We start from the raw sequence: 18,305 nt of genomic DNA, 5'->3' as shown, positions 1-18,305 counted from the left end.
GTATCCGGGGCTCAGCCAGGCCACCAGGCAGTGGGACTGTCAGCCTAGAGGGGCAGTCAATGATTGTAGCTTCAGCTGGAGGAAGGATGTTCAGTTTTGGTGTATGTCCCTACTTGCCCTCCCTCAGAAGGCACAGAAGCATTCGTGCTCCTGGCAGTGAGGCCCATGGGCCACATTGTGTTCCTTAAGATGTTTGTGGAGATTACTTTGCTGCATCTGCAAGGCCCAGGTCACACCCACACATGTTCCTTAGCCTTGGGCTAGAGAAAGAACAGCCCACAGGGACACTCCAGGACACTGGAAGGGATGACAGGGTTTCCTGAGATGGAGACCCACAAGTATCTCTGCTGTACTTCAGCTGCCTTTTTGGATCTAGTGGCCAAGAGGTGGGAGGAACTGAGTCTGTGCTCTGCTACTTCCCTGATGCTCTCTGAATGTCAGGCTTGGACAGAACAGTCATCTTGGGAAGGCAGAGGCCTGGGAGGGAGGGATTGCTAAAGTTTCATCCTGGAATGATGCCACCCTTGCTCCTGGGGTGCCCCTGGCCTTCTTTGACCCTCTGTCTAGGCCATCTCACCCACTCCCATTGGTCTCCATTTGTCACATGCTGGCTTCAGATTAAATCTCTGCAACCCCACAGATGGCTCCCATGGGTTCTGGACCAGGTCACTTGGCCTCTGACAGGGGCACACCTGTCTTTATTGGTGTCAATCAGCAGTTCAGATTTCATCTGTCTGAGGTGGACCACCTGTTGCCTCATCACCAGGGCTCTGTATCACCCTCGGCTTCCCTGGGCAGGCAATGACCATCAGCCCTGCAGACTCCCAGGCCCAATCCCTCGGCTATCCATTGCTCCTCTCCACCTGAACCCTTTCCTCTTGGGAGCATGTTGGATTCTGCTTGATGTTCAGTGCTGGGTCAAGAAAACTCACTGATGCTCACCCACTGCCTCCTCGACTTGATTCTCATCAGTCCCTCCATAGCACTGCCAGTGGCTTTGTCTTGGATGAAAGTCACATCCCATCATTGATTTTCCAAAAAACCCTCCTAGGTCAGCCATCTCACTAAGAGCAGAAACCCAGGTGCTGACCTGTTTTCCAGGATGTGCAGGATTTGGTCCCTCATGACCTTGACCCCCATCTCTATCACGTCTCCCCTCCACTCTCTGGCCCTCACTCCAGGTCCTCTCCATGGGGGTCTTTCCTAGCCTACTACATGCAGTGTTCCTGCCCCCTAGCTACTCTCCATGACAGCACCATGTGGCACTGTCCTCCCCTACATTTGGGCCATGTGTGGGCACTCTGCTTCCCTGCCTATGTACTTGTGGACCAGTGTCTCCCTGTGGAGTGTGAGCTCTGTCAGGGCCATCACCACCCTATTCCCAGCTCCTCCTGCAATCCCTAGCACTTAATCAGGCTTCATACTTACTAGTGGAATTAAGGAATGTATCCAAGACTGAGTGATACATATAAAATAAAAAACCCAGTAATGCATGAATGCAAGTTATGAGATGAAGCTATTAAAGATAACCATGAGTTCTTGAATTCATAAATCAGGCAATTGTTCCTGGACAGGTGTAAAGAACGTGGCTTACATTGACAAATGCCATGAGGGCTGGCAGCAAACTCAGCGATGCGGCCAGCAAGAAAGTTTTCTGGGGACTAGGGAGGTGTTGTGGCACACTTTTAGACTCTGCAGGAGCTTGGTACCTGAAACATTCTTCTACAATTTGTCCCTAGAGGCCTCTCTCCAGCCACACATTGCCACTGCCTTTCCCTGTTCTCATTATGAAACTGTTTCCAGACACTTTGGGCAAAGTTTGAATTCTGAGCTAACCAGATGCTCTAGATGAGGTCTTCCATCAGTGCCAGTGGTCAGGCGGATTGCCTGTTTGCCTCTAGATGGCAGTACAGAGGACACAGGTTGGCTCACAGGGGCAGGGCACCTTCCCAGAAAAAGACTTTCTAGACACTAGAAACTTCCATAAAGGAAATGTGGCTGCACTCATGGAAAGATACGGCAAGTGGCAGAAAACCCAACTGAAACTTCTCTGGAGAGAAGAGAGAGTGAGACAGGAAAGGAAGAAGGGACAAGCTACAGACATGGCCAGGTCCAGGGACTCAGTGACATCCTCATGCCCATGCTTGTGTTCTCCATTTCCATTTGGAGTTCTGCTTTCCTAGGTGGGTCTCTTCTCGGTTTCTGCCCCTAAGGGCAGTGGACAGTTCCTAGAAGCTTCATGTCAATAGTATATCTTTTCTGCTACTCCAGAAGGAAGTTTGGACATTGAAACCTAGTCAATGGACTTGATATTCACATGCCCTTCCTGGGATTATTGGAGCCAGGGAGGTGACATCCAGGGATGGGTTGGGCCTGAGTTCCATTCCTGTGTCCCATCTGACCCACAGTTGAGGGAAACTCTGACTTCTGATTGGCTGGGCCTGTGTCTCATGCCATCTTAGTGGCTAGGAGTGAAGTCAGCCCATCTGAACCATGTGAACCAATGTGTGAGGCACTTGTGAAAAGTCTCCAGATAGAAAAACTAAATTATTTCAACACCCAGAAGCCCCCCAGGCCCTCAAGCTGGGGTGACTCTGCTGCCAACATATATGAGCGGTTCTCCCTTGTCATTCTCCATGTGCTTGAAATCATGAGCACATGGTTTTGGTTCCAGGATCCTTTTGTTCACCCTTCTGTCTATGAAATTCATTTACATTGTGGCATTGTGTGTGCCTTTGCAGATTATTCATCCTCCCTGTGATATAACATTATACTTGGAAAGAATAACCGCAGTTTATTTCCCCACCCTACTGCTGATGTGAGTTTGTCAGGGCTGTCACAAGCAGTGATGTCACAGTCACTCTCACGTGTCTCTGGGCCCATCTGTTGAGGAGTGGATGTGTTGGTGCAGGGCACAGGTGTGTTCACCTTTCATAGATTCTGCCAGAGAGTGTTCCAATGTGGTTATATCAGTTTGCATTCTTGCACAGTTCTGAAGTCCCTGAATTTGCTGACATCTATGAGAGGGAGAGTGATGGGTCTAGGCTTTGTCCAGAGCAGAGGGTTGAGGCTTTTGGGCTGATGAATTCTGAGTCCTGGGAACAGAGAGAGGGAAGGAGATCTGGCTTTCTCCTGTCCTGTCTCCTGTTCACTCTCTATCCTGCACAAGCCTTCATGGGTCTTCCACTTTTTCACTTTCTGTGGAATTATTTCCCTGCCACCTAGCTGGGGAAGTGTGGTTGAAGACTTCACTTCCAGTGTGTTGAGGGCAGGGGAGCAGGAGTGCATTTTCTCAGAACCCAGGCCTTTTGTTCAGAGCTCCTGGTAGGGCTTCCCTTGTGTGCTCATCTTGGCCTCACCAGATTAGTTGACCCAGTGTGTCCCACTGACTTCCCCACTTGGCCAAAGAACATATGGCATCATAGACATATTCTCCAGGATTCCTGATCGTCCCCCAGGTTTTGAATAATAAAGGAAGGGTTTGGCCTGGCCATTCTAAGAAAGAGGAACCTCAAATAGGATGTGGTTTCACAATCCAAGGAATCATCTGCCAGCAGCAGTGCCCTGGGATGACAAGGCAATGTGTGAATCACACTGCTCCAAGCCACTTGCGCATCCCACTAAGGATGCCTGGCCCCAGCTGGCACTGCCACCAGAGAATATCACTCTTAGATTAAACATGTCTATAGCTGGGTACCACTACACATGCTTGTCATCCCCACTACTCAGGAGGCTGAGGCAGGAGGATCGCAAGATTGCATTCAACCTGGGCAACATAGTGAAGCACTCTCTCAAAACAAACAAAAACTAAATGTCCTTTCAACTACTTTCAAAAGTCATTTAAATACAGGAGACTGTGATGTTACAGTAGGTAGGGAAGTTTCATGGGATTGCTTTCCTTTTTTTGTAGTGCTGGGGATGGAACCCAGGGTCTTGTGCATGCTAATTATCTCTAATACTGAGTGACCTCCTCCAAAAACATTGATATATTTTATTGCATTAATAATAAAAACTTCTCTTCACCAAAAAGTGATCATATACAAAGAGAAAAGATGACTCAAGAGTACGAAGAAAACATTTCCACTTCATTTAATCCACAAAGGAATAGAATGTAGAATATATAGATTCTATAAACTAACAAGAATAAGATAAGTAACCCCACAGGACCCATGCCAAGGTTATAAGTAGGCTTTCTGCAGAAACTAAACATTTTGTGAATTATCAGCGAGAAGCAATTTAAGCAAAGTAAGCCAATTTCATACCCATCAGATTGGCAAAAATGAGTAAGTTTGACAATAGTAAATGCTGAGGGTAATTTGGAGATCAAGCATGAGCTCACGATGGGCAGCACCACCTTGAGGAAAACATGGGGGTACTTGAGCAAGTGAATGATGGATTTATACCTATCATAGGTTTCACTATATGGGACTCTTGGTCACTTGACATGTAGATAGTGCACAGTTGAGGAATGAACTTCAAAACATTCTGTTTGTTTGGGAGGCAGCTCAGTAGTAGAGCAATTGTTTCACACGCAAAAAGCCCTGGGTGCCATCCTCAGAATTGCACCTCCATCCCCCCCCCCAAAAAAAAAACACAGTTTATTTAATTTACATTAATTGAAATTTAGAAATTGATACCTGGTATTTATCAGAAAAGCTTTATTTGTTTGGAAAAAATTGGGTTGGTGAATATTTTTAACCTGTAAATAGCGTGAAAATTTTGAGTAGACAAAATAGTTCTTGTGGTATTTGTTTAGGTTGGGCTGGGGATAGAACCCAGGGCCTTGAACATGTTAGGTAAGTGCTCTGGCACTGAGCTAAACCACCATCCAAGGCCAGTTATTTCTGATTAAAATCTGAAAGGGAAATGGCAGAAAACAAAAAGAAAAAGAAAAACTGGCAATGAAATAAGCATAAACTATACAAAAGATTTCAAAGGCTCAATACTAAAAATAGTTGGAATATCTCTAGTATTTTTTCCTGTGTTGATTTCATGTCAACATGATGATAATTTGGATACATTGGACTAAATAAAATGCATTCTGTCCTTAATTTTACCTGTCTTTTCCCTTTTAATTTGAATATTTGTCCTTGACAGCAAACATGAGGTTCACTTACTGCTCTTGGACCAGCCTCCTCTCTGCTCCCAGGTGCAGGCTAGGAACCCAGTATAGGAATATACATTGTAGCATTTTTTGTAACAACTAAAGAAAATAGAAACAAACCTTCACAGTTTATCACCATGATCAGGGCAAATATATGGTGCTTTCTTTATACAGTGAAATACCTTGCAGGAGTTAAAATGAATGTACTACTGCTACATGTATTCATCCATGTGGATGGATCTAAGGAACATAAATTGTGTGGCCAAAGCAGGTTGCAGAAGATTCACTAGTTTAGGAAGGTTGAAGGCATTCAAAAATATTAGGACTTCTTTGTGGATACAAATTAGTAGTAAAAACACTGATGGAGGCTATAGATAAACAGATTCCAGATGGTGGTGACCTGGAGGGGAAGCTGGGGGTGAGGGAAATGAGGGGCTGACCTGGTTCTGGAGTGTATGGAAGACAAAATTTCTCTGTAATGTTTTGTTATGTATGTGGTGGAGGCAGGTTGGGGGCTCAGTTCAATCAATATATCTCACCAAATCTTACACACACACACACACACACACACACAAATACACACACACTGGGGTGCACACCGGTTACTCTAATTGCTTAGGAAGCTGAGACAGGAGGATTTCAAGTTCAAAGAGAGTTTCAGAAACTTATCAAGGCCCTAAATGCCTCATGGAAACCTTGTATCTAAATAAATACAAACATAGGCTGGGGATGGGGCTCAGTAGTTTCATTCCCCTGGGTTCTATCCCTGTGGAGGAAAAAATCAATAAAAAGGATGGGGGATGTAGTTCAGTGTTAGAGTGTCCCTGGTTTAAATTCCCAGTGCAAAAAATAAAAATACAAATTTTGTCCAGTTATAGCCTTTGGCCTTTCGCGAATCCTGAGTTGTACACCCAGGCACACTGCCATCTGTCCTTGCTAGCTGGTGGCCATGATGGTAGCGTCTCCCTGATGCATACTTTCCAGAGGAAAATTATTTGGTCTATGGTTCTGGGCCCACGGTGAGGGAGGCAGATGTGTCCACCAGGGTGAGAGGCAGCCGAGTGCAGACAGTTATCTGGGGCAGTAGGAGCAGCAGCTACCTGGGCAGTGGGGGCCCTGTGGGAGGAGAACACCATGGGCCCACCTGAGAGCCCTCAGCCCTGAGCTTCACACTGCCCAAGGCACCCATACACTATTCTCAAAGGACTCTCTGCCTTTGCTTCCTTTACATGTCTCGTAGCCACAGAGAAATAACAAAGCAGAATGCCCCTGGGGATTGACTGTCCCATGGAATTCTGGACCGAGGAGGAGAAGAATCAGAGTGTGGTGGTTGACTTCCTTCTGCCCACAGGGATCTACCTGAGCTTCCCTGTGTCCCGCAATGCCAACCTCAGCACCATCAAGCAGGTACTGCCTGGTCTCCTGGGAGCCCTGGGAGCTCAGAAAGACAGAGGCATTGTTCCTCACACTTGAGAACCTCAGATGTAAATTTTGAAAGATATACAATGTCAAGAACTTGTATAAAATGTGTGGTTAACCTCCACTTACTATCCGAATTCAGCTTACCCTATGGCAATGTGTTCCACTCCCTAGTTACCAGAGGGCCAGCTACTAGCCTCAGTTGCCCTTAAGCCTCCAGTGCTGGAATGGAACTTTGAAAGTTTGACTCACATTATGCTGTCTGTCACTTTAGTGACCACAGTCTGCTCCCAGCCACATAAGGGCCTTGCAGGAATTTGTCTTTAAAACTGTTGCCAACATAGTGACCATCATCCTTGGAAAGGGTCCTCAGGTTCATTGAATAAATTTCAGGATGAATTACTGAGTCAAAGCAATGAACATCTGCTTTGGTAGATGCTGTCCTGTGGCTTTCAATGGCCTTGTGCCACTTACAAACTCGGGTTTAATGGGTCATGCCTTGGACTGCCCGAGGGCAAGAATTTATTTCACAATTTTAAAAGCTATTATTGAGAACAGGAAAAAAAAATGATAGAAGCAATGGACCACACTTGAGGGACTTTTTTAATGTCCTGGAAGATTTCTCTCTGCCTTCCTTCCATCCTTTCTTAAATTTTTCTACTTCAAAAGTAGCTGGGTGTGTCCCCAAATGTTCTGGTGGCTGAGACGGGAGGATTGCAAGTTCAAAGCCAGCCTCAACAACGCAGTGAGATTCGAAGCAATTAAGTGAGACCCTGTCACTAAATAAAATAGGCAAAAGGGCTGAGGGTATGGCTCTGTAGTTGAGTGTCCCTGAATTCAATAATAATAATGGCCCATAAAATTTTGGAAAATAAGAATGAAAAGGAAGAGACCTGCCTGTGATCCTGCCATAGAAGACAGCCACAGGCACTACCTTAGCCATTTCCTGTTATCTAACTACATTCTAACTAAATTCTGATTATGAACTTTCATGACTTGTTTTTCTGAGTGACCACAGTAACATCTTGTTCATATTCTAGTTCCTGTAAACATCATTATATGGTTCACTTGATGTGCTTACAGAACTTCAAACAATGTGCCTAAAGTTGAAACACTACAGTAGCAGACTTGTCCCTGGGGTCCCATCTCTCACTTCATTGTGGTTTTGATTTCTTCATATTTTTATTGATATGAAGCTTTGTGGGCTACGTATTATGTGTCACAGTGGTTCAGCTCTGCCACGGCTCAAGGCCACCATCAACTTGGTGGGGTGAAAGCAGCCCTAGATAATGTGTCTGAGGCGGGTGTGGCTGCTCAGTCCCCAATCTCCACACATCAAGTCCTTCACAGAGCACAGGGACAGGAAGCTTGCTGACTAGCTGGTTGGTCCCAAGGGCCAAAGGGGTCCTAGGAAGCGATGCTTGGGGTCTCCCTTTGCCCTCTATGTGGCTCATGCAGAGTGGGATCCCCAGACTAGAGGCCTCTGCCTGCCTCCCAGTAGCTGTCATGGCCAGCAAGGCTGACCATAACCATTCCTCCCAGATGCTGTGGGACCAAGCCCAGAATGAGCCCCTCTTCTACATGCTCAGTGACCCTGAGGCCTACGTGTTCACCTGTGTCAACCAGACCGCAGAGCAGCAGGAGCTAGAGGATGAGCAGCAGCGGCTGTGTGATGTCCGGCCCTTCCTGCCCATGCTGCGCCTGGTGACCCGCCAGGGTGACCGCATGGAGAAGCTCATCAACTCACAGATCAGCCTCCTCATCGGCAAAGGTAGGGCTCACAGATTAGCCCCCGCCTCGGCAAGGTAGGGCACACCTGGGTGGCTGGTGCCACATGCACCTGCACTGAGCCTGCTCCTGCCCTACAGGACTCCACGAGTTTGACTGCCTGCAAGACCCAGAAGTGAATGACTTCCGCACTAAGATGCGCCAGTTCAGCGAGGAGGCGGCTGCCCGCCGGCAGCAGCTGGGCTGGGAGGCCTGGCTGCAATACAGTTTTCCCCTTCACCTGGAGCCCTCCACCAGGAGCTGGGGGGACAGCAACACCTCTCAAATCTCCAACCCAGACCTGCTGGTCAATGTCAAATTTGAGGGCAGCAGGGTGAGCCCATAGCCCATGTCCTAGGGAGGCTGCCCCACCTGCGGCACATGGGCTGCTGTGCCCATGGGGACCCTCCACTGATAAAACACTCCAGTGTCCCAGGCCCCCAAATTTCTCTTCTCTCACTGGCATCACATGGCATTTGCCAGGTATGCAGGCATGCAAGGGGTGTAGTCAAGCATCCCACCAGGTAAGCTCACCAAGGCTGAATTGGTCCCTTAATTCACTGGACAAGTATTTCCTGGGTGTCTGCTGTTACTTTCACCGGTGAATGACCCAGGCCCTGCCCTTGTGGGGCTCACACTTGGGGATACACAATAAAGGCAGGCAGGTGTCCTTGCCCCTTTTCCCCAGAAGCCCATGGGCCTGAGAGCAGCATGCCAACCCTCCCTCCTCCCCACAGGAGAGCTTCATCATCCAGGTGTCCACCAAGGATGTGCCCCTAGCGCTGATGGCCTGCGCCCTCCAGAAGAAGGCCAAGGTGTACCAACACCTCACAATGGAGCAGCCTGAGGACTATGTGCTGCAGGTGAATGGGCGGCATGAGTACCTCTATGGCAGCTACCTGCTCTGTCAGTTCAAGGTGAGGCCTGCAAGGAGCCCTCTGCACTCTGGGATCCCTACCACTCTAGAAGGGGCCAGCATAGGAGTGGGAGAGCCGGACTGTGGGTCTCTCTTGGTTCCAGTGAATGGATATGCCACCCATTGACAGTTCAACTTTACACTCTCATCTCAGTACATATGCAGCTGCCTGCACAGTGGACTGACCCCCCACCTGACCATGGTGCATTCCTCCTCCATCCTTGCCATGCGGGATGAGCAGAGCAAACCAGCCCCTCAGGTCCAGAAACCACACACCAAACCGCCCCCCATTCCCATGAAGAAGGTGAGATGGTGTCCTCCCCTCTCTTACCCTCTTTCTCTTCCTCCCTCCTTTTGGCCAATCCTAGAGCCTCTTGGGCAGCACCAGGGCTAGGCGTTGATCCAGGGGACTTTGGATGGTGCAGTCCTTTTGGAGAGTCAGGGCCTTGAGCTGACACCCAGGGTGGGGTCCTATCTGAGCTACTACAATCCCAGATTGCCTACTTCTCTGCAGATCTCAGGGGGGCTGGGGCCCCTGGGCCCCTGTGTGGCAGATTGGTAAAGGATGGTGTTGGTGACAAGTTTCTGAACCTTGCCACCAAGTTGTGACCCTCTCCCCCTCTCCCCAGCCTTTCAGCAGCCAGGGGAATGAGCTGGGATTTAAGCCCCGCTCCTCTCCTCTCTAGCCCTCCTCTGTGTCCCTGTGGTCGCTGGGGCAGCCTTTCTGCATTGAGTTGATCCAGGGCAGCAAAATCAATGCTGATGAGCAGATGAAGGTAGGGGCTCGGGTACCAGGTAAGGGGACAGGTTTTTTTTTGCACAAACAGGGTGTGCTGTGGCCTGGATGGGCAGCAGAGAAAGAAGAGTGGGAGGGTGTCACACAAAAGTCACCTGGACACATTACTCATTATCTCTGCCTGGATTGGCTGTAAGCCACATCCAAACAATAAGAGGGGAGGGGAGCAGGCCAGCAGGCCAGGGAGGCCAATTAATGGAAACCTGGGCCAAGCAACTTGTGGGTATTTGACTTTGATGGAGCTTGTGGAATCAGGCACAGCCCATTGAAGTAGGAGGCCCAGTCAGAGATGTGTAAGGCACCATAGAAGCTGGCTGTAGCTGGGCTGAGGTGCTTCCAGGGGTTACCCACCCAGGGGTGCCCAGAGTCTGGAGGACACTGCACATGGTTCCCCCTGGAAGCTGAGCCCCCATGGGCTTGGGGAACAGTGCCCTGTTGTCTCTTCAAAAAGCACTTTCATGGCTCCTCTGCACTCAGAATCACCTGCAGAGGTGGATTTATTGTCCCACTTCTGGGAGGTGATGCCTGTCTGGGTCCACAGAGCGTAGCATGTCTTGTCTGGGTCTCTTTTTTTGGCATTACTTTACAATCTGGGAAGGGGGGTGCATCTGCAGGAGTCACGGAGGATTGGGTGGGAGCAGCTCTGGGGATGGGCTGGCAGGTTGGAACTGGAACAGGTGCACTGGAGACTGGTTAGGCAGTATTACGAGCCATATGGGGCTCATAAGATGCTAGGCATGAAGGTAGCCAGAGCTGTTAGAAGCAGAAGGGACCCTGGAACTTCTGAACTCTGATGAGGAAACTGAGGTTCTGAGTTGACCCACAGAGTCAAGTGTACTGAGACTGGATTGCCCCAGTACAGCCTGGGGTACCAATGCCCCAAGACACCTGTACCACTGAGCTGCCAGCCTACACTCTGCTGGACCACTCTCAATGCAAGAAGTAGATTTGGACCCCTGTGTAAATGGGGACCTTCAAGGAGAAGATTGGAACTTTAGATGGGGTGGCACCTTCACTCCCTCACTCATGCCCTGTATCCCTTCCCCAGCTGGTGGTGCAGGCCGGGCTCTTCCATGGCAATGAGATGCTGTGCAAGACGATGTCCAGCTTGGAGGTGAGCGTGTGCTCAGAGCCCATGTGGAAGCAGCATCTGGAGTTTGACATCAACATCTGTGACCTGCCGCGCATGTCCCGGCTCTGCTTTGCACTCTATGCGGTGATGGAGAAGGCCAAGAAGGCGCGCTCCAGCAAGAAAAAGTCCAAGAAGGTGGTGGGTTGGGCTGACTGGGAGAGGCCCAGGCCTCAGACACCCAGTGAAACCCCTTACTGGGGCCTCTTGCCATCCTGCTCCCACAGGCAGGCACCCTGAGGACAGGGGTCCTGGGAGAGCCTGGGGGACCCCAGTCTCTCTGCCCGCCCTAGTCTGGCTCCTTAGTCTGGCTTCCTGTGCTGCCTGAGTAACAGCTCATGAGTTGCCTGACTTTAAATATCTAGCCCAGACCTGTGGTCCTTAGGGGTCCTGGAGGCAGCCCCCTTGGTGGAAGGACAGTGTTCTCTGGGGGACAGAAATGATGAGTTAGTGGCTGCCTGGGGAGAGTGTGGCTGGGCCCCAAGTCACTAGACCCAGGATGTGACTTGCCCCTTGACCTGGGCCAGCTATGGGACTGGTGGGCTTACTGAAGTGTCTCTGGATGCTGGGTGTGAAGATGCAGGCAGCCAGGAAGGGATCTTGCTGCCTTAATTACTGAAACTCTGACAGGAAAGAGATAGCGGGTCCTTCCCCTCCTCCTGGGTCTAACTTGGAGACCTTCCATGCAGTCTGGGTCTTCTCTCCTGGTTGGCCTGGAGACTGGTTCCATTCTGCATATGAACAAGAAGAGGCTCACTCTGATCTATAGTATCCTTCTCCAGGACTGCCCAATCGCCTGGGCCAACCTCATGCTGTTTGACTACAAGGACCAGCTCAAGACTGGGGAGCTCTGCCTCTACATGTGGCCCTCTGTCCCAGGTGGACCCAGGCCCAGCAGGGAGAGGCTCTTGGAGGGTGAGACATCCAGATCTGGTTCCCCTACAACTACATCTCTCCCTGCCTTCAGATGAGAAAGGAGACCTGCTGAACCCCATGGGTACTGTGCATAGCAATCCCAACACAGAGAGTGCTGTCACCCTGGTCATCTACCTGCCCGAGGTGGCCCCTCACCCTGTGTACTACCCTGCCCTGGAGAAGGTCAGTGAGGTCCTTCCTGGAAGCTGAGCGCTAACCAGGAGCTTTCCTGGAGGTCCTCAGAGGGGGTCCCTGGCCACCCCAGGCCTTGCCCATTGCTGGGGGCTGGGTCATCATGCTGATTTGAGGCCTTCCAGTAGCTATGTGGCCCACCAGGGGATGTTGGTGATGTCTGATGACATTTTGCTGTCACAGCCAATGGGAGAGGTGCTACTGGCCTGTGGCAGGCTGAGCCTGGAGATGCTACTGAATGCCCTGCAGTGTGCAGGAGGGCTCTCACCAGCAAGAGTGGTTGGCAGTAGTGCTGAGGTGCAGACGCCCTGCCTAGAGCCCTGCCAGTGCTGGCCCAGGCCTGGGGAGCTCACAGCAGGTACACTTGTTGCAGATTCTAGAGCTTGGACGTCACGGGGAGCGTGGGCCTACCACCAAGGAGGAGGTGAGCTGGGGTGCTGGTGGGGCATGGAGCCAGGTGCTGGGCTGGAGGCCTCACTCTGCCTGTGCCCCTTAGAAGCTGCAGCTGCAGGGAATCCTGGAGCAGCGGGGGTCAGGAGAGCTCTATGAGCATGAGAAGGACCTGGTGTGGAAGATGCGGCATGAAGTGCAGGAGCACTTCCCAGAGGCTCTGGCCCACCTGCTGCTCGTGACCAAGTGGAACAAGCACGAGGATGTGGCCCAGGTGGGTGGAGAGGGGCACCAGGGGCACAGCTGGAGTAGAGAGATAGCAGTGGGCCGCCCACCACCTGACTGCAAAACGTCCTCCAGATGCTCTACCTGCTGTGCTCCTGGCCTGAGCTTCCTGTCCTGAATGCCCTGGAGCTGCTGGACTTCAGCTTCCCCGACTGCCACGTGGGCTCCTTTGCCATCAGGTCCCTGCGGAAACTGACGTGAGTCCCAGCTGGGCACTGAGGCCCACGGGCTGCCAGCTCCTCACTAAGACAGCTTGCCCTGGCAACCTGGAAGTGGGTGCTGGGTGGAGATGAGCCCAGGCTGGCCTCACCCTCTTTCCAGTCACCTGCCAGCTGGAGACCTCTGTCCTGAGTTTCAGAACCCCAGACTCAACCAGCCTTCCTCCCCTACAGCGACGATGAGCTTTTCCAGTGCTTGCTGCAGCTGGTGCAGGTCCTCAAGTACAAGTCCTACCTGGACTGTGAACTGACCCAATTCTTGTTGGACCGGGCTTTGGCCAACCGAAAGATTGGCCACTTCCTCTTCTGGCATCTTCGGTAGCTGGATGCACCCCTGCTGATTCCTTGGGAACCTAGAAAGGCCATGGGGGATGAGGGTCTCCTGGCCTGCTGACCTCATGTTTACTGGGCTGGGGAGGGTCTATGTGCCACTCCTGGCCATTCTCAGCCCCATCTTCTCCCTCCAGCTCTGAGATGCATGTGCCGTCCGTGGCCTTGCGTTTCGGCCTCATCATGGAGGCCTACTTCAGGGGCAGCACCCACCACATGAAGGTGCTGATGAAGCAGGTGAGGCTCAGAGTGCCTGTGCCTGAGGCGGGCTCCCCTTCCAGGCCCCTTCACAGTCATACTCCTGGTTCTGGCTCAGGCTCATGTGCACTGCTGCTACTCCATTCTGCCCACCAGGCAGAAGCACTGAGCAAGCTGAAGGCCCTGAGCGACTTTGTGAAAGTGAGCTCCCAGAAGACCACCAAGCCCCAAACTAAGGAGCTGATGCACTGGTACATGCGCCAGGATACTTACCTAGAAGCCCTTTCACACTTGCAGTCCCCATTGGACCCCAGCACGATGCTGGCAGAAGTCTGGTGAGCCCCAGGCCTAGCCCCACCTGGAGCCAGGCCCTAAGCCCCCTCCCCCACCCTGAGCCCCCAACCGCCCAGGCCAACACTGCCCTCTGCCTGCAGTGTGGAAAGGTGCACCTTCATGGACTCCAAGATGAAACCCCTGTGGATCATGTACAGCAGTGAGCAGGCAGGCAGTGGTGACAGCGTTGGCATCATCTTTAAGAACGGGGATGGTGAGCCAGGCTGGGCAGGGGACATGCTGAGGCCTTGGCCTTCTCACCTAGGCCCATACTGTTCTGTGGTAGGGCCCCAGGGGGTTCCCTGAGAAGACAGAGCTCAGATACTCTGAGCCTTTCATGGGTGTATAACCCACTAGAAACTCCTGCCCTTCCAGATCTCCGCCAGGACATGCTGACTCTGCAGATGATCCAGCTCATGGATGCCCTGTGGAAGCAGGAGGGCCTGGACCTAAGGTGGGGCCTCTGTCCATCACCTGTTTGTTTGGATCTCTAACAGGCCTCAGAGCCTGCGCCTCTGGAGGAGTTCCTGGTCTAAACTGACACCTCCATGTTGGCTGTGAGAGGGGCTCTTCTCATAAGAGGGGTAGGGCAACTGGAGGGGTTTGGGTAAGGCCATTCCTGGTGCTCAGCTCCTATTTCCGGGCTTCCTACCCCTTGGGGAGCTGTGCCACCTTCTTCCAAGCCCGCTGACTCATTCTCTTCAGAGAAAACATGAGCCCTGCCAAGGTGTGCTCTGCATCTTGGGTGCCAGTTCTGTGTCTCTGAGGCACCTTCCCCAGGGCCCCACACCCCCTCTCGCATCCTCAGGAACTTGAGCAGTGTCCCCTCTGGTTCTGTTGGGCGCCTCAATTTCTTGGGGGTTCCAGTAGCCCCAGAGAATGTCCTTAACCACAGTGTCTGCCTGTGCCTCCTCTCATGTGCTAGGATGACCCCCTACGGCTGCCTTCCCACTGGTGACTGCATGGGCCTCATTGAGGCGGTGCAGCACTCGGACACCATTGCCAACATCCAGCTCAACCAGAGCAACCTGGCTGCCATAGCTGCCTTCAACAGGGATGCCCTGCTCAACTGGCTCAAGGCCAAGAACCCTGGGTAGGCTTTCTTATTCCTGGGAGAGGCTCGATAGTGTGAAAGGTGAGGGAAGGCCTGCGACAGTTCCCATGGCTGCTTGGCTCAGCTGAGCACTGGCCCACATCTGATTTGGGGCAGGACAGAGAAGGTCACTGTTCCCGGGTGTCCATTTTCATGGCTGTGTTATGCTACTCAACTCTTTGGGCGTTAAAACCACCACAGTGTTTAGTCACAAATATGTAGCTTGAGTGGGTTCTGCTGAGTGTTTCTGCTGTGGTTTGAAATAGCTGGTGCTATGGCTAGCATCTGTGATATTGCCTGGGCCCAGAGCATCTACCAAGGGCCCAGTCACACACCTAGGGACTTGGCTGTCAGTTGTGCCTCTTTATGCAGCCTCTCTTCATCTAACACATAGACCTTGGCTTCTCTGCATGGTATTGTGTGGAAGAAGCGGGCAATTTCAAGCTGGGCATGGTGACCTATGCTCCAGAATAATGCCCTCCTTGTTGATTAACACATGGCCAGATTCAAGAGGAGGGAAAATATAAGGAGCCCTGGTTTTCAATCTTCCCCACCCAGAGAAGCCCTGGATAGAGCCATTGAAGACTTCACCCTCTCTTGTGCCGGCTACTGTGTGGCCACATATGTGCTGGGCATCGGTGACCGGCACAGTGACAACATCATGATCCGTGAGAATGGACAGGTAAGGGGCACTGTGTTCAGCTGCCCAGTGAGCTTGTCCTACATGCCTGGCCCAGGGGCCTTTCTGCCCTGCCCACAGCTCCCAGAAGAGTGCCCCAAGTCCTGCTGACTTCCTCTAAACAGAACCTCACTTTGTGAAGCCTATTCAGTAGCTGCCCTTCATTCCCCTCAGCTATTTCATATTGACTTTGGCCACTTTCTGGGGAATTTCAAGACCAAGTTTGGAATCAACCGTGAGCGAGTCCCATTCATCCTCACCCATGACTTTGTCCACGTGATTCAGCAGGGCAAGACTAGTAATAATGAGAAGTTTGAAAGGTGAGGTTGCCCAGGGCCCCAGTGAGGGGACAGTGTCCAGCCAGGGGCAGGGATGGGGACATAGCCCTCAGACTAACTCCTGCCTCCAGCCTGGGGGTGCTGCCTTCTCTGCAGGTGCACCTCAACCCCAGAGTACCCTGTTGGGCAGTGCAAACAGGAGGTCCATGGGAGGTGTAGGAGGCAGGCCCAGGCAGGGGCATTGGTTAGAGGATCTGGGTACACCCACAACCAGACCAGGGGCAGACACTCAGGGCAGGTGCTGGCTGCATGCAGAACCCTTGCTTGTTTGGGGCTAGGGGTGGCAGGGAGGACCCAGGGCTTTATCTATGTCCTCCTCCTCTGCAGGTTTCGAGGCTACTGTGAACAGGCCTACTGCATTCTGCGGCGCCATGGGCTCCTCTTCCTCCAACTCTTTGCTCTGATGAGGGCAGCAGGCCTGCCTGAGCTCAGCTCCTCCAAAGACATCCAGTACTTGAAGGTATGCCAGCATAGGGCCACACCAGACTAGAGGCCAGGGTCCACCATACACTTCCCAAGGCCTGCCTGAACCTCTACAGCTGTGGAGGAGCCTGCCTCCCCTATGTATAGTATAAAAAATGAGCTCATCCTGGTCAGAGTGCATCTTGCCCGAACAGTTCAGGGACTTAGGAGATTCACCTCACAGATGGGGGCCCTCATGCCGTCCCAGGCCCAGCAGTGCAGTATGGTGGGAAGTGGCCAGAATGTTGCACTCCCTGGGCCTAGTCCTGCCCAGTTGAAGGTGAACTGTGATCTTGTTTGGTCATCCCATGTGTCCTCAGTGTCTTTCATGCATGAGATATAGTGTCTTGTAGGTTTGCAAGACACTTTTCATTCCTGTCTTTTCAGTTGGTGAGAGGCAGAGTGGGAGGGGGTGCATTCCCTAAAGCTTCTCCTGCCCTTCTCTCAGCTAAGGTGAGGCCACCTGACCATCTGCTTGCAGTTCTTTTAGGAAGGAATGTCAACAACCTGAGGGGGTAGGAGTACAGGGAGGCAGAAGGGATTGCAGATGCACCAGGGTCAGGACCCCTGAATGTTGATGCAGTTGTGATGATTCTGTCCCAGGACACTCTGGCACTGGGGAAGACGGAGGAGGAGGGGCTGAAGCACTTCCAGCTTAAGTTCAATGAAGCCCTGAGGGAGAGCTGGAAGACCAAAGTGAACTGGCTGGCACACAACCTGACCAAAGACAACCGGCAATAGTGGCCACCTCTGAGCCGCCACAGGCTGACAAACCTGTTCTGAGGACAGCTACCCTTGGTTGTCCTAGATGGGGCCTACACCTGAACTACACCTCATGGGAAAGAACAACACAATTGCCTTTTGTTTACACTAGTTATTTAGACAGACAGGAAATGTTTAAAGATAATGGGGGAATGTGATGGACATTATTATCCAAAGTAGATGTACAAAGACACAAATTGGTGTAAATATATTTTGTATATAACAAGAGATATGAAAAATTGTGCTCTATTTGTGTAATAAGAATTGTAATATATTCCGCTGTCATATAAAAAAAAACTATAATAAAGAACCAAACAGCCAGGGCTGTGGTTGTAAGCTCAGGAGTAGAGTGCTTGCCTCGCACGTGTGAGGCGCTGGTTTCAATCTTCAGCACCACATAAAAATAAATTAAAAATAAAGGTATTTGTCCATCTACAAGTGAAAAATAACAAAAAGAACAAAACACCATAAATGCAAATGCACCCTCGTGCAGAGGAGGGGTGCTGCACTGTGTCCAAGCACTGTGAGTTTTGCACCTTGAGGTTGTACCTTGCTCTTGTCTTTGGATGGGCATTACAGGTCTTCCAGTTGGTGGATCTTGCCCAGCAAATTCTGACCTCCTCTTGGGGAAGCCTTGTTTCCCAGGCTCCCCTCCTAGCACTTACTTGGCCTCCTGTCCACTTAGGACACCTCAATTCCCAGATCACCTTCTGCCACCTGTGTGGCCCGCCCTTCATGTTCTCCATTGACCAAGTCCTGGGCAGATCCCAGAGAAGCCAGGGTATCCTGTAGACACAGGGATGCTTTTTCTTCACTGCTAAAGTGACTCTGAGGTAGAGGATGCCCTCTCCTTTTTCACCTTCAGGTAAGAAAATAATACCACTCTATTTACTGAACCTCTACAGCTGCAGAGGAGCCTGTCTCCCCTATGTATAGTATAAAAAATGAGCTTGGCAGAGCTCCTCCTGGTCAGGGTGAA

At 51.3% G+C, this 18,305-nt stretch overlaps 1 protein-coding gene across 3 annotated transcripts; it reads left to right on the top strand.

Annotated features, from left to right (window-relative positions):
• Positions 1-6,367: 6,367 nt before the first annotated feature.
• LOC139704201 (phosphatidylinositol 4,5-bisphosphate 3-kinase catalytic subunit delta isoform-like) lies at positions 6,368-17,305 on the top strand. 3 transcript variants are annotated; one of them, XM_071607258.1, is made up of 22 exons: positions 6,368-6,511; positions 8,066-8,294; positions 8,392-8,624; positions 9,028-9,207; positions 9,448-9,510; positions 9,893-9,982; positions 11,051-11,272; positions 11,914-12,010; positions 12,099-12,229; positions 12,612-12,662; positions 12,735-12,902; positions 12,989-13,110; positions 13,306-13,449; positions 13,599-13,698; positions 13,816-13,994; positions 14,094-14,206; positions 14,368-14,446; positions 14,918-15,085; positions 15,644-15,767; positions 15,939-16,084; positions 16,430-16,562; positions 17,168-17,305. In XM_071607258.1, the coding sequence occupies exons 1-22, from the start codon at positions 6,368-6,370 to the stop codon at positions 17,303-17,305; spliced, it is 3,054 nt and encodes a 1,017-aa protein (XP_071463359.1). The 3 variants fall into 3 exon arrangements, with proteins under 3 accessions (XP_071463359.1, XP_071463358.1, XP_071463357.1); XM_071607257.1 differs by having other exon boundaries at positions 9,361-9,510; positions 12,738-12,902; XM_071607256.1 differs by having other exon boundaries at positions 9,361-9,510.
• Positions 17,306-18,305: the final 1,000 nt, after the last annotated feature.

This window comes from Marmota flaviventris, unplaced genomic scaffold (genome assembly GCF_047511675.1).
Source record: "Marmota flaviventris isolate mMarFla1 unplaced genomic scaffold, mMarFla1.hap1 Scaffold_44, whole genome shotgun sequence".
Taxonomy (NCBI): Eukaryota; Metazoa; Chordata; class Mammalia; order Rodentia; family Sciuridae; genus Marmota; species Marmota flaviventris.
This window is presented reverse-complemented; position numbering and strand designations above follow the sequence as displayed.